The 16,874-nt window shown below is 39.1% G+C and overlaps 1 protein-coding gene across 6 annotated transcripts in view; it reads right to left on the bottom strand.

Moving 5' to 3' along the window:
* Positions 1-16,874, bottom strand: part of gabrb4 (gamma-aminobutyric acid type A receptor subunit beta4) — a 47,279-nt gene that overhangs the window by 11,215 nt on the left and 19,190 nt on the right. For all 6 annotated transcript variants that reach the window (XM_041051278.1, XM_041051283.1, XM_041051282.1 and 3 more), the window contains 2 exons: positions 5,488-5,555; positions 3,270-3,490 (listed from right to left, as the gene is read on the bottom strand). In XM_041051278.1, the coding sequence (XP_040907212.1) occupies positions 3,270-3,490; positions 5,488-5,555 (289 nt within the window). The remainder of the gene's footprint in view (positions 1-3,269; positions 3,491-5,487; positions 5,556-16,874) is intronic.

Below are 16,874 nucleotides of genomic sequence, written 5' to 3'. Positions count from 1 at the left end.
AAAACTGTGTTTAAGTGCTGTATATATACTTAGGTGCTTCCCACCAGTGGCCATTGGACATAGAAAGACACATACAGTAATCATGGGTACCAGTCACCTTGGACGGACTGGGGCCATGAACTGAATCCCTGGAACTTCTTACTTTGACAGGGCAGAGCTGACTACTTTGCTGTCTGCAACACTCAAACACCATCAGTGCATTAAAATGTGGAAAATTCAGCAATAAGGACTGTGATTTTACGACACTTCTGGAGAAAACCGGTGCAATTTCAAATCTGACCAGTTAAAACCACAGACTACAGACTGCAGGTACAGAATGCACCACTCAATATCCAACACGAGATCAGTGGGTAGAAAAAAAATAAGGACATAGCTGTGAAGCAGAGAGAATGCTAGTTTGTATTGTTCATAAAATGAAAACAAAAAACATAACTCGTTGATCAACACAAATCAGCACGGCTTAGATTAAAATCTGTGTAAGCAGAAGAAATCAAAGTAAATAAAAGCTAAAAAAAAAGAAAAAGAAAAAAAAAAGGCAAACACCAGCATCAGCACATTTCACAGTGAGTGGATAGGTGAGAGCGCAGCACCGAGTGCAGCAGTGTGTGTAATGTGATTGTCCACAGTTTGTAGTCTACTGTGCTCAAGAGTAGCACAGGGGATATATTCAAACAGGCAATCTTTACAAGAAAATGCATTTAAGACAACAAAAAACCTCAAGCGGTCAGACGTGAGTGCTGCAACATTCAAATGAGCTGAGAATACAGCATCCATTGTTAAAGTTTCATCTTTTGTTCTGGAGAAAAATGTCCACACAACCCTTGGGCAAAGTCAAACATTTCAACAAAGCAATTTAATTGCATGCTTACAGGAGGCTTGTAAAGGTCCTGGAATCACCACTGCATGTAGATTATGCACTTCTTCTAATCACTGTAAACTGCTGAAACAATGGTCTGGAGGACATGTCCAGGGGTTTGACACCATCTGCCATACACCATTACTGCAGTGGAAGATGAGATGTTGGAGCACTGGCTGATGCTAATGTCCCTTGCAACACGCGCTAACTTTTTGTTTCGTGCAGCCAGTGGAGGCACAAATGCAGGTGTAATGCCGTTGTCTTCTGATTTCACGATGCCTATGCCTGCCTGGTACTTCTGTGGCTCCAGAGAAAGCGGAATGTGCCAAGCGGAGCAGCTGGGAATGTTTATTCAGATCAGGTGGTGTATTGTAATATTGGTACCATTTTGGCATGAAATGGATCCTGTTTCCACCTGCTTCATTTGGAGGATGGTGCACAAATGTAAAAGTTTTTCAGCCAGTACACATTTACAAACAATCAAAGCTACATTTTTAACGGCAGAGTTGCACTTAGATTAGCAGTTTATTCTTGCTAATAATGTCATCTGTTTAACTTAATTTAATCCCATCAAACAGCAGCAAGGGAGGGAGGGGGGAGGATGACAGAATCTGTTTTCATTGGCCTTTACTGAAGCACAACCAAACTCTTTTTGCTGATAACATATTCCTCTTAGAAATAATATATTCATCCAGCTCCAGACCTTTCTCAGGACTGCACCATGCTGCTCCAAGATTGCTCGTTTCCCACACTCATGTGAAATTGTCACACAGGATAAAGAACAAACCTTACATTTGCAGCATCAACAGCAGTGAGACTGCATTTCTACTGTGCTGATAACAGTCCTGTGAAGAGTCATAAAGGGAAAAAGAAAAACTTTTGCCATCATATCTCCTTTTCTGTCAGCACCAATTCTGTAATTCAGAGTTTCTGAATACTGATTATTGCATTAATAATTCATTACATCATATGATCTAAACCTTGTCACTGCTATTTTCTTTTATACATGGAACAAAACACATTCCCCAGCTTCTTTGCTGCCATCAAACTACTTTATTTTAATGACTTGTGTTAAGAAAAGCAGTAATCCATCCTGAGTTTAAACAAACCTCAGGATGCTTTCTTACTTTCAGCCATCCCCGAGGGATTTCAGATGGGTCCCTCTGTGCACATTTACTGTTGACTGAATTGTCTAGTTTGTCACAGTGATCTGGGACATTTAGGTGGTGAGCATTTTGAACCTTTTTATAGCCTTTCTGGGTCAAGGAATCTTGGATTTAATATTCCCCTCACTCCTTCCAAAACATTGCTATTGTTTTCCTTTAGTCACACTTAGAAGTTTGTAGACGATTAACTTTATAAATAAAACTTTAAAGTCTGTTTATTGTTACCAAAAATAAATCTGTCATAATTCATCCTGCCACAGGACCACACAGCACACAGCAGCAGCGGTGATCTTGTTTTTCTGGGGCGGGCCACATGTGATCATCGGTTAGCTTTTTTTTTTTTTTTTTTTTTTTACTGTCATATGAAAGAAACCAGTAGCAAAGACAGCATTTATTTAATTAAAAGTTACCATATGTCTGGGTCTTCATTTGTCCACTGCTAGCAAAAATCGCCCCTCCTTCCCATTCATCAATAAAGGGTTGCTGTGGGAATGGATACTTTTTTTCTAGGCCAAAAAACATTCAATATGGGTATTTGCTTGCTTTAGTTGGTTTACTCACTCTAGGTTTCTAAATCCTTGTGATGCCATCCTTCAATTTTCTTTACATGCTAATTCTGCTCATTGTCACAGAGGGGTGAAGCCACAAAAAAATCCATTCCTTCTCTAAACTGTACCAGCTTCCCTTTCTGGGTAATTCCCAGCATGCACTGGGTTAGAGGCAGGGAAAAATACTGGACTGGTTGCCAGTCAGTTGCTCACAACAAGCAGACAAACATATTCTCACTCACATCAACACCTTGGGGTAATTTAGAGCATCCAGTTCATCTGACCTGGCAGCAGTGGTGCCTTTTACTTCTCATGAATTCATCATTTTAGTTGTAAGAGGAAGAATGTATGAGCTCTTATTTAAGAAGTCATCAGTTCTATCAGTTTAACTCTCATTATTTTAAAACACAGTTGCAGTTATGCAGTTTTTTGGTGCACGTGTGTCAATTTATGTTCTTCAAATTTTGTTCCTTTAAGACATCAGCTCTAAAACTGGCCACTAGTACAGGTTCAGGTTCACCAGGTAGAAACATGTTGGAAAGGAGGAAACCAAACCAAACCAGATGTTAAAACAAACAACAACAACAACAAAAAATGTATGTCTGTATGTTTAGCCACATGTTAAAATGAGAAATGCTGATGTAAACCATCAGTGACTACAACTTTGTGACACAAAGCAGAGTCTCTGCTGTTTCTTACCTCAGCCCGTATAAGACAGTGCCATCAGGGTGCAGTCGGATCATACGGTTTTTTACTGTCACGCCGTGAAGAAAGGACTTCTTGTCATTAAGGAAGTAGGTGTCAGGGAGCCAAAGCTGGTCTGCTACACGGTTATCCAGAGTCAGGTTTAGGTTCAGCTCACCATAGGCCAAACGCTTATCTCGCCAGCTCTGCTGGAAATACATTGTGATGGTGTAGTCCTGCAGAGAAGCAAAAACTTATATGAAGTGACAGACAAAAACAATTCAGCTGCACACAAGGTCATGAGCTACAGTAACAATTTAACAAAAAATGCTTTTCTGCTTTGTGTTTATCTTATTGTTTCCTGCCACTGACTGATGAAACTAGACATAGAGACTGGAGTGACCCCTTCAGAAACTGTGTGCACGGATTATCAAACTGGGAGTAACACAGTTTACAATTGATGTCTGTCCTATAATCACAGTTGGCAGATTGTACCATCAGTTATGTAGAAAACAAGAAGAAGGTGGTGCATCCTAAAAGACATGACAACATAAAAAATGTAAAATCCCTCTAGTTCAGTGCTTTACCACAGCACAAAACGGAGAAGGACAAAAAGAGGGAAAGGGAACTTTGATAAGACTACGTCAGCAATAAATAAATGCATCTACAACTGTTTAGCTTTTTTTTACACAATCAAAAAAAAACTAAACTACTCAGCATTTGTAGAATAGGACATGGGCAGCAAACCAACAAATACAGCTGTCCTAGTGCTCCTGTGTAACACTGTATCTAACAGGAAAAGCACTCAAGTGAAGATTTAATGTCTGCCAACTAATGCATCATTGCCCCTGTAGTCAAAGTACTGTACTGTTTACAATCACTGCCATGAAAAACACACATCATTACTCTGGCTTAATGTAAAACCTATGCAGTCAAAAAATTATTAAAACGATTCTAAGAGATGTTAAGTGTTGTGTAGACCAGTTTACTGCATATAAGGCAACTCAAGATATTGGCAGCCATGCTAAATGGACTATAAGCACTGTATTCAGTGTTTGCCTTACAAGTTTTTTTTCTTACCAAATATTACCATGCAACCTTGATATCAGATTATTTATTTATATAACAGTTAAAGGAATGAGTTCAGCCACACTTCACATGTTGAAGCATCATGCACATTAAGATACCACATATCCCTTATGTCCTGATTTGTTATTAATGATACAAAGTGTGTTGTATTGAAAAATGTCACCTGTGAACAAATGAATGAACACCAAGCTCTTAATGAGCATGCAGCCATATTACTGATAAACAAATCAATCAACCTTCTCATCCTATTTTTCATCAAAAATTAACAATTTCAAAAGCAGACCTGAGGAAAGTCACTTTAAACTGGTTTAACAAAAACACAGGCAACAACACATTTTTTAGCACTGTATAAGAGTGATTTTTCAATTTTTGATATTGTCACTGAGAAATTAATATACTTGTGTTCCTGTGTTCCCACTGTACATCTTGTTCTCACTAGAATTAAAGACTTTGTACAAGAGCAAAGATGTGACAAGCAAGCGATGAACATATTTAAAGGTCTGCTGTGGCTTTGAACAGGTTGAGAATCATTTGATCGCCACAGAAGCAAGAGCGAGACAAAGAAAGAAAAAAAGACAGAGAGGGTGAAAGAAAACAACACAAAATAGAAAACCATGTGGGAGGAGTGAGCAGCTCTGTGAGTGACTGTCACACTGAGTGAAATAAAGACAGTGCTAAGAGACAGGATGACGTCATTGCTCAGACTCCAGGCATATTGCCTTCCTCACTACTCAGCCTGCATTTCTGACTCTCAAGGCTGTACAGCAGAAAAAGAATATGTGCTGTATCTCTTGCAGAATAGTGAGGGGATTATACTGTAACTGAATTATCAGTAGATCCGGACAAAGAAGGGAGAAAAAACCTATTCAACTTTTCTATTTATTATGAAAACCAAGGTTTCAATTCAGTAAAAAACATGAAAAATTCTTGCCCACCACCACAACCCAGTCCAAGAAACACATCTGGCAGGATTCGCTGGTGGGAAGCCAGTGAGGGATCATGTATTTGTTGGGTAAGGTGTTGGGTAAGGTGGCTGAATGCATCTCTCCCCAGGTCAGTAGCAGAGTCAGCAGTGACGAGGGTTGCAGAGGGAAGGTGAAGGAAGGCCTACCACTTCCACCAAAAGCAGAGGACAAAAACTTACCATGTTTACTTCTGAGATGGAGTCGATGCTCGCTATGTTGATGCTCATTCCTACGATGACTGGAGGACCTGGGGGAACAAAGAAAAAAAACTGGTGTCACCCAAAAGAACAAAAAAGATTACATGCAACTGTTGTACTTAGAGAGCACTTATGTGCACACCAAGCAAAGTAAATATATACATATACTGCTGGTCAAACCCAATTTTTCCTGTTTTTATTGAAATTTAAGCAGCTCAAATCCAGTGAACAACCTTAAACAGTACAAAGGTCAGCCATATAAAACAAAACAAAAAAAATACAAAAACTGAAAAATCATGTAAAGTTCATAGAGAACAGGCCTTTTTCAGAGATCCTTTCCAGCAGCAATGTCAGTAAATGAAGCTTTGAAAGTTAATGCAAACAACTGACACAGGTGACCCAACTTTTGTTGATGACTCATGAACCCTCTGTCTGTACAAAGGCGGTGTTGGAACAAACTGTATTACTTCACCCTCTGATGCTTTATTAGGACAACAGTGTACTGCAGGAAGTAGTTCTGTATATTGATGTCAGAGTGGTGAGAGAAAGTTAAGTGACTAAGGAAGACAGAACCAGACAGAGGCTTCACCTGATGAAGACCAGCACAGTCTCCAGACTTAAACCACATGGAGCTGGTTTGGGATGAACTGGACAGAAGGTGAAAGCAAAGCAAAAAACAAGTTAAACATATTTGTGGGAACTTCTCTAATAGTGCTGGGACAACCTTTACGAACAATATTTGATTTTCATTGTAGAAAGAACACCATGAGTGTGTTCAGCTGCTGAATGAGTCAAATATTTTAATTAGACTTAGTTCAACAAGAACTGAACTCGATGAACGGATTCCTCGTATTCATCAGAGATACAGTATTCCCAGTTAAAAGACCAACATCAGATAGAAGAGTTTGTATTACCTCCACGTGTTCAACTAGGTTGATGTAAAATGGTATTTTTAAGTATACCACTACTCAAATACATCGGCTACTCCTGCAGTGCACAATACTCCAGTGATAAAGCAAATTTCTATCTGCTTCTGCTGCTCAGACACTACATAAAACAGAAAGTAAAGATCAGTTACTCCGAGGAGCTTATGAAACAACACTGAGAAAATGCACTCATCCATACTAATGTCTAGGTTAGCAATTCATGTAAAGGCACAGGAAGAGCAAACCGTGCCTCATTTACATGATTACAGTACATGCTGTAGACATGTAAACAGCGATGCACATCGGCTCCCTTACATGTACGTTAAACACTTAGCCCACTTCAATATTCAGGCAACTTTAGGTTTACAAGGATTATCCATTCACAGTGCCCATATCCCCACAGTCACTGGAACCTGCAGTCAGTGACTTCATACATAATGTGAGATCATAAGATCATTAACAGAGACACAGATGCACCTACAGAAGACTGTCTCAATTTTAGGAATTAATGAAATATTCCAAAGAAAAATGCATACTTAACATCTGTGTGCTTACAGTATACTTTAAATAATTGCCATGATAAATTACTATTTACCATGTGCGAGGGTATTCCCTGAGTCTTGAGCTCACCCGGAGTTTATTCATTTTGTCGGTGTCAGCTCTTTTCAGATTAGGTTTTATCCAAACAAACTTTGGAATATTAGCATCACACTACAAGTCAACACAGACGGGAACACAGAAAAAGCTAAGTGCTCAGAGGGCTGGAAACAGAAGCCTGTTTAAACTCCATACAGTATTACGTGTTTTTTTTTTAACCTTTGTTTTTTGCTTGATACCTTTTCTAGCAAGCAGACAAATAAAGAAAACTGGCACCACTTTAGAAGCTGCTACCGAGGGCAGTGGCCTATTCTCTTCCTATACATTTTTAGTCTTTAGCATCCTTAACACCCTTCGCCTTTCCCTTCCTCTTCAAACCACGTCAGCCTTACATCAGCCTTCAGTCGGAACTATCAGACCACGAAATATGAATTGCTGACACAGAAACAGCAGAAACAGTTCAGTGATTGGCTCGTGTGGCACTGCTGAATCAGTATATCCAGATAATGTTCCATGGTGTTATAGTGGAAATGACATTAGCATAAGGATCATAAACAACACAGAAATAAGCTCCACTACAGTATGTCCTTTACTGCGAGTGCCATCAAATTCAAGAGGAACAGAACCTTTGACCTTCTACTTAAAGGATGGAAGTGGATACGTGATTGCATTACTGTTCATGTATATATGTATTTGTATACATCTCCTCTCTCTGCCACTTTGCCTACGTCATTTTCACAAATTAAGAACAAAACAGAAGATGCTAAGGACAGTGCAGTTTTCTGACTGAGCAGTTTTCATATCATCCAGCTAGATGTTTGTTCTTTGTCCTATTTGGTCCTGAACATCTGTTCAGCTCACTTGTTTTATATTCTCCTTCTCATGTTTAAAACTTAGCAAGGATTCATTACCTACAAACTCTTACCTGTACAACGCGACTGAAGCTTTAAATATAGTGTATTCTTGAAGTTCAAATAGCAGGAGTCAGCAGTAAGCACTTCTTAATCATTTTGTAATAATGCGATATAATTTGCATGTGTTTTTCTGAAAACACCAGGATTAGGTACAGACAGTAACAGACCTCTGTGACTCACAGGGGACACAGTGATTCATTTCTATGCTCAGCTGATGGACGCACTGCACAGGTTCACAAACAGACAGAGATTCTTTTAAAAAATCAACACCTTATTATCCTCTTCATACTATATATTAGCCTACGTTAAGGAAATAGCCCACATATTTTTTTTCTATTAGAGGATTTCATATGCTAAATATCAGATTTACACTGGATCAAGTCACGTTATTGAAATTGAAGTTGTTTTGAATCTATCAGTGCAAAGCATTTCATATAACATTTTATCATTTTTCACAAAAACACTGGTAGAAATTCAGTGTTCCTATGATCACATGTTCAAAACTTAATCACCAGATAGACTCAAGTAAGAATAAAGATTTTCCAATGCACTTTTAAGGAGAAATGATGATAAATGATGCTCTGTGACCATGCATTTCCATGCATTTCTATAGGGATTATGGGTATAGTTGTTTTCTGATGAACTAATGACCCGCAAAGTCAGATGCTTGCTTACAAACATCTTTGGTCTCTGGCCCAGGTTTAGGTGTGTTTTTATTCACATATCTGATTTGTTGACAGGCACAAGAGAAAAAAAAGAAAGGATTCAGCGTTCAGGGGGTGATTGAATTGGTATCACCAGCTGATGCTGAGAGGGCAGACATTTTTATTGATCCCCCAGATTGTGAGAGTGGTGACAGAGCAGAGGACAGTGGAGATGAGGAGATGGGTGGAAGTCCGGACCGATTGTCGGGTCATCATCTAGATGTTGTAGCCGATCTGATCCTCTACAAAAATGGAGAAAAGGACAAGATCAATGAAGACGAGAGGGCTGAAGATGAAGGGACGCTGCAAGTGGCTATTGTCAGTGCCAACACTGAAAATGCACTCAGAATGAGGAAGGCCTGCCCATGGATACACCTGTGACTGCTGACAACAAGACCGAACAACCTGGAGCTACGACTGACAGAGGTCAAAGAAAAAAATAGTACATGAGAGATCTTCCCAACAAAGCCAGGAAGAAATGTGTGTGCAATAGAGCCTCAGAAACAGTGACTGAGACAGAGGGGGAACAATATTTATGGAGCTCTTCAGCAGTGAGCTGACTGTTTACCTGCGTGACCAGAGCAACCTATTTGCATTGTACAAGGGGAAGCACAACCACAATGTCTCTCCAAATGAAATCAGAGTCGTCTTGGCAGAGCTGCTGATAACTGGCTACAGCACAGTGGCACGGCATCGCGTGATGTGGGAATATAATGGTGATGTCCATAATGATGCTGCTGAGTCCCAGCTATGGACCAGCAAAAGATTTAAAGACATCCTCAAGTTTCTACACCAAACAGATAACTACAATCTCCCCCTGGTTACCCTTGGCCCCTGGTATTCAAGATTTCATGATGTTCATAGTATAATAGTAAACAGAAATGCTGGTAGTAGGTGTGTGTATGTGTATGTGTGTGTGTGTGTGTGTGTGTGTGTGTGAGAGAGAGAGAGAGAGAAAGGGAGAAAGGGAGGGAGAAACAAAGTGTCAGAGGTGTTTTTGGGGAAAATCAAAAAACATTGTGCTGTAGCCTCATAATTTGATTATAAAAAATAAAAAATTTGTGCTAATACTTTTAAGCTCTGTAAAGGACATTATAAAATTCTACTGTGGACATCAATGGGTTAAGCAGATCAGATCTACAACTTCTTGACTGATTCCTCTCAAAATACAAAGCTTTGAAACGCAAAAGGAGAGAAAAAAAGATCTTGACAGTCACTGTAGACAGCAGGAGTCACGATGATGTTTATAGGTTGCAGACTTGCACAGTTCAGAGCCCGTAAAGATTGACAATGTATGAAAATTCCTAATATAACCCTAATCTGTCCAAATACCTTCACCACCCTGAAATAAAGATGAAAAGAACAGGAAAAGGCTACACCTCTGATTATTGGATATGGCTAAAAATAGAGTCTAATCAAAGCTGTCAGTCTGCTCTTTACCCTCACTAACTATAGTGTTTATCACTGTAATAACAGCATAGACCTACAAACTGTGTGTACGGCTTCAATTACTTGGATCATGGACCTCATTGAAATAAGAGAGGAATGGGCACATTTGACCACAAACATTTTGTTAAGCCGAAAATGTTAATTACAAACTAAAATTTCATTGCACACTGCATCAGGACATTTCTATGTGTCTGAACTCTCCAAAATAAATCAAAACTAGACTTGAGTGAAAGTATAATGGGGTCTAAACATGCCACACAATTTGGAATTGAAAGTGACACTGACCCAGACCAACAGTGACACCAAGGTTATGGTTGAATAAGGCTTAAATATATGGTTTTAAAAAAATGTAGTTTGCCTGCTCGAGCAGGCTCAGAAGGCCTCCTGCAGGGCACACTGCCAGGATCTGATCCAACCTTGGACCATGGGGACTGTTTAGTCTGCGTCTGCACCAAAATTATTCCCAATAAATCCTGTTGCACCTCATTCAAGAGTGATGAAGTGTCTCTTACCTGTTCCCATGAATGCACATTAAAAAAAAACTACACTTACATCACACATATTAATGCATGAATCCACCTGAGTTTTAAGTAGCTATGGTGATGCAGCTTGCCAGTCTCATTGTATTGGCACACATGCCATGTGCTAAACACCACCTGGTTGTAAAACATTGTTAAACATTTGGAAAACCCTGTGGTTGCTATGTGGTGGCTAGTTAATGCATACTTTAACAAGTGGAGACAGCACAAGTTAGTTAGGTTCTCCAGCCAATTTATGGTTCTCCCCAAATTAGTTATGATAAAAAGGTCATCATTTGAAAGCTTTTCCCCAAACGAAACTGTGCACTCTCCTGTAGTGTCCTAACGATCCTGAGGTATTAGCGTCAGGAAATGTTTCCCCGGAGCCTGAAGGCAGACAGTCGTGACTGTACTCCTCTCTGACATCACAGAGTTAAGAGACGCATAAAATTTCTACTGTAAAAACTCAGAGCTGCTTCTGTTTGAGTTCAGCACTAATGAGTGCACCATGGGAGTGGACACTGACGCTAATATGTCTATGAGACACTGCAAAGAAACATAAAACTGAAAACTGTGACGATATGAAAGTGACTGATTTATCTACTGTAAATGGCTCAAGCATCAGTTCTTTCTGCGGAGTCCTTCCTGGAGAGATATTAGTTAATTATGATGTTTCTCTTCAAATACTGGTATTAAATATTAACTAGCAAACCACTTGACTGAAAAGGCCCATCTATCCTCTGTCTTACATTCTGTAATCCTAACCCCCCCCCCCCACCCCGCTTCTCCCACTACCAGTAAATGCCCTGAAGCTTTGTCATATTCCCTGACCTATCTCCCATCTCTTTCTTAAAAAAAAAAGAAAAAAAAAGGAAAATGTAGGGCCATTTTCCATCGCACTTTGTGAAGGCAACCAGTAACAGTTTTCCCCAGAGATGTCAAAGTACATTCGCTCGCTAGATGAAAACAGAAAGCACCAAATCTCTCTCTCTTTCGCTCTCTCTGCATATTTTGACCCTGCTTTAGTGAAACAGAAGCACTCACTTTGTCACCACAGCTTTCTCAAAATAAAACCACTTCCTGCACTTGTACTTCACAAGTACTGAGGAGTACAACACTTGTCTAAAAAAAAAAAAAACTTTACATCTTTAAATAAACATTTCTCTGTTAATTATCAACCAACATTTAAAATGTTGCCAAGAAAGCTGCCAAGCTTTGTTTTTTCATCACTGAATACCTGGAAATTCTTCTAATAACTGATTAATAGTGTGCTGACAACAATCATCTTATAATCTGCCTTTTTTGCTCGTTTAATAAAAGTTGGATTTTAAACAAAAGGAAAGCGTGAGAGTGAGAGACATAGATCATAATGTCCCGAGGCAAACCATACTGTCTGTGAACAATTAGCATATCAGCGTGTAAACAGTTTCCACTACTTTTCCAAGAAGCCACTGAATGTGTCAACCTGACTGATGTCAGCCAACATCACAGTGGGAACACATTCCAGCAGATGTCTGATGATGGGCCGGATATAGATATGGCACATTAAAACAGAGCAGGGAAGGAAACAATATGCACTGATCTTTCGTTATCTATCGGTTTTGCCTCTTGACTGTGTGTGGCACCCTGTAAAACTGGGCACAGGAACAGTGCTCAGCGGTTAGAACAGATTCACTAAAATGTTACTAAATTAAAGGAGCCCTGTGGGGTATTTGGGTCACTGGTGGTGTTGCAGAGCAATGATTGCATGTTCTACTAACATGCACATGAGAATGAACATGCTTGCCATTAGCTCAAACAGACTTAGACAGTGTGGCAACAGTTACCAGTACTATTGTAAAAGCACAACTGCACTAATAAGAGAGTAGAAGAAGCTAACCAGTGCAGGTTAAATAAGACTTTGCAAATGTTTTATGAGGTAAAACTCCACACAGAACCTTTAAGAGACAGAGAAAGAAGAGAGAAAGAGAAAGAGAAATAGCTCTTTAGCAAAGCATTTTCATTTTAGTGTCTGTCTATCAGTTTATGAACGGATGACCAACATCGAATGCTATCCACATATGCGTAAATACAAGTCAGCATCTTTCAGATCTGATAAAAAACTTTGCAATTATTAATTTATATTCATTCAGAGAATAGTTTGAGATTTTGGGAAACACACTTCTTGCATGCTCAGGTCAGGTCAGTGCCCTGATTGACAGGCACACAGAGAGGGGCCGGTAAAGGGGATGGTCCCACCTGCCCACCAATGCAGAGGCCTACTGGCCTACCGGCATTTATCCCAATATGCCCTATGGCCAGTCCGACCCTGGGTTATATGTGCTGGGATAATTCTTAGCCATGAGCAGTAATAGTCTTGTCCTCAGTGTGAGGTTGCCAGGCAACCAGCAGTGACTTCAGGTGCTCAGTACTCTCAACAGTTATCGCTCAACAAAAGATGTCACCCAGCATTTCAGTATTTATTTTATTTATACGATAGTTACTTTTTATTTTAAAATATGTTGCTCAATAAGTAGAAAGACAGAGAAATTAGCAAACAGAGTGATCACACAGTTAAACTCTTTCACGCTGCTGGCTCTCACGAATGCCTATAGAAACAAAGTGGAAAAAAAACGTTTAACCATTTGTGGGATGACATTTTCTTACATTTCGTGCCACCACACAAAAGTACAAAAGAGTATTACCATGACAACAAATCCACAATCCAATTACAGTACTGAACAGGAAACTATCCTTTGTCACCAAAATTATTCAGCCAAACAGGAGACTCTCCATATGGCCTTCTTTGAATCATTCTAATGCAACAGAGGTGATTATTATTAATTCACACTGTGTCACACTGTCAAGCCATCTGAAGTACATTCGATTCCTGTAAAGCTGAGCGACCAGGAAAACTCAGTTTTTTTGACAGTCAGTATGAAGAAACCGCCACATTCACACTGTTGTTTCCTTGCATACAGGATATTTTATCACTGGGTGTAAAATGGATGAGGAATTGCCATATAGCTTTCTGCCAGCTGGACAGAGTGGTAGCAATATTGAAAGTCAATAAAATATCTGTGGTATTTGTTTCCTAAGCTTGATAGTATTTCAACCAAAGTCATTTTCTTTCTGCTTTTCCACACTCACTTTTAGTAAACAGGTTGTTTTGGGGTCATTTACTCAGCGTGCTGACTAAGCCGAGCTCATAACTTTGTTTCATACAGGTGAACATCTAGTCGTTCTTACACAGTATTGTTGCTTTAACTTTACCTGTACACAAGACTGACCAGGACTCCAAAGGGGAACCATTATTACCACGTGATATCCTAACTCATAAAGCATTCATTATACAATATAACACTGACTTGACTTTGACAACAATGACTTTGACAGTATACTGCAGCAAAAGTCATGTAGCAGAACTAAATGACCTCATAAACAACATCTCAAAAGCAAGTAGTCATGATTAGTTGAATCAGTCATACTAAATTGACATGAACTGTTCATACAAGTAATGATGGTTGAAATGGATATATTAAATCCTCTAGACACTGTGAGCAGAAACAGTTCTTTTTTAATCTGGTGTATTTGAAACACAACTGCTTTTTGTGAGTTCCTTATCAGGTTGGAGTAAACCCTAAAACCCTCGCGATTGATTTTTAAAATTTACTGACTACTACACTTAGTTTGTTTAGGGGTTCTGGAGGTTAGGGGTTCACATTAATTCCATGTTTTCCACTGAGTCTCTGTCTTTTTCAATTTTTAACTATCTATAATGACAAAAAGAAATTTGTAAAAAAAATGTTTTAGTTTCATATGAAATGCCCCCTTATTAATACTTGCATACTAAATAAATGCTGCATTTACATTTACATTGCATGGTTACTGATTGGTGCCACCTGCCTGATGATCCCTGTGATAACTGTTAATGATCAGTGCATCATTCTCACAACACCTCAGCTGGACTCGTGTTTGGATGATTGGCCTGGACTGTGGCCCTTGATCGTGGAACTACGGTATTAGCATGGTTAGGGATTATGATAGCTGCTGTGTCATGATGTGTCTGAAAACAAAAGAAATCTGCACTGCAAAAGCAAGCAGAAAAACATCAAGATTAACAACTGAAAAAAGAAGATGGATTGCTTTTTCTTCTGATAAAAACCTTGATCAGTCTGATACGTGAATACAACCACAAGAGGGCAACATAATGATACCCCCCCCCCCCTCACTATCTCCACTGCTTATAAATTGGATATTTTAATAAATGAAGCAGCATAAATTACCAGCAAACAGGTGCCGAGATTAGGAGCTGCATTAACTCTTTTGGCACATCTGGGTTGATTCTGTACCTGTGCCACGAAAAATGAGTTTTCAGCAGATGAGTAGACGTCTCACGTCAACCCATACAGCATCAGCACGTGAAATCAGATTAAATAGGCTCCTTAGGGAAGCTAAACGGTCAAAGGCATGGTTCTGTATTCTGTAAGTATTGCTTTTCCCTAACACCAGTGAAGTCTTTCATGGTGTTTACATTTCATGGAAATATGAAGAGTTTGAATATTCATTATGTGACAAATTTCAGTATAAACACATCAAACTGGATGAAATTGAGGATAGCGTTGTCATATTATTCCGCAGATGCTGTCAGTTGTAAAGCCTTCCTGAAAACAAATTTGCTGGACGGCAAAGAAAACACCACTCTGCCTCTTATATAAAAACTCTGATAATCAACCCATTGCCTAGCAACAGAGGGTTCCATAGCAACTGTGCAGCATTTTCCCTACAGTGTTGCAAGAGAAGCATGATGATTTATCCAGTCGAGTCTGTGTTTGCTTTTGTTTTCAGTGGCTACTGCTCTCATAAAGCCTTTTTCTCAGGAAATTAACAAACAGAACAACATTTTACGTCGCACTGAATTCTTTCCCTGCCTTTAATACAAAGAAAAGCCAAAACAACAGAAGAAAATGTTTACAATGCCCAAATGTACCTTTGAAAGGCATCGATTGTGACCAAATACAGGAGTAGGAAGAAAGACACCAGTTTAGAGGCTTTTCACCTCATGAGTTGTATGTATTCAAATCAAACATACAGTTTAGTTTACTAAATTACTTATTACTACTAATTATGCCAAATCTTGTACGGGAAATCCCTTAAAATGCCAGACAATACAATGTGGCTAACTAAGCTGTGAGGAAAAGTCTTCTTGTTCTTGTTAATAAAGGCAGTGAATGCAACGCATTAATACAGAATTGGCTTGTAAATCACACTTAATTGTTCATGTACTAACAAAATCCTTACATACAAAGGCCTTACACAACATATAGGTCATGTCTATTGTAACACCGTTATTCCATTATCATTCACTTGTGTGCCTGAGGTATACAGGTATGTGAGCATCTACACAGCTTACCCTAACACATGGCTGACACATACAGAACCATAAAAAAACATTCACTGTAATCTAAGTACATGGCATCTGAAGGCTGGTTACATGTGTGCAAATAAAACTGAAATATAATAGATCAGCTGATTATAGCAAGAACATTTCAGTAATAAGCATTTCCTGTAATGCTTGTTAACTAGGTGTTGATTTAAATCAAGGGAATCTATACATTTGGAGAACAATGAGAAGGAGGTAGGTCCACAGTTTTTTTTTTGAATGAAGCTATTTAGGTCACTACAGGGACCTACTGCAGTTGACCATGTTGGCCAAATTTATTCATCCTGCGGCCTCAAGACCTTAAATATTCCCACAGGCTCACAAAGTGGGACTATCTGCGTTCAGTGCACAATTCAGAAATCACCCAAAAAATCTGATATCAACTTCACTGGACGCTGGTCCCCATATCCCAACATGCATTGGGTGCAATGCAAACAAGTCGATCACATGACTAACACACATATAGACAGACAGTTAGGCAGTTTAGGCAGTTACTAGTAGACTGTGGGAGGAAACTGGAGCACCCAGAGTAAACCCACGCAGACATAAAGCAAACATGGAAACTCCAAATAGAAAGATTCCACCTTAATAAATATTCAAAAACATTTAAAAAGTTGCTTCACAAACAAACAACACTTCTTCAGGCAAATATATTGAGGCCAGTAACTGAACGTCTGTATAACTGTCTCTTCTCCAGTGTTGTCACATGTAACCGTTAGAGACTACTTTCAAAATAAAAAGGAACGCTGCCATTGTTTGTCACTTCATGTCTTCCAAATTAGAGTAAAAAAGTATTTAATCTTGTTATAAAGTGTTTAATCTAAAAAACAAATCTAAAT

The sequence above is a fragment of the Toxotes jaculatrix genome, chromosome 12 (genome assembly GCF_017976425.1).
Source record: "Toxotes jaculatrix isolate fToxJac2 chromosome 12, fToxJac2.pri, whole genome shotgun sequence".
In the NCBI taxonomy this organism is placed as follows: Eukaryota; Metazoa; Chordata; class Actinopteri; family Toxotidae; genus Toxotes; species Toxotes jaculatrix.
Note: the sequence above shows the minus strand (reverse complement) of the source record. Positions and strands in the feature narration are given on the sequence as shown.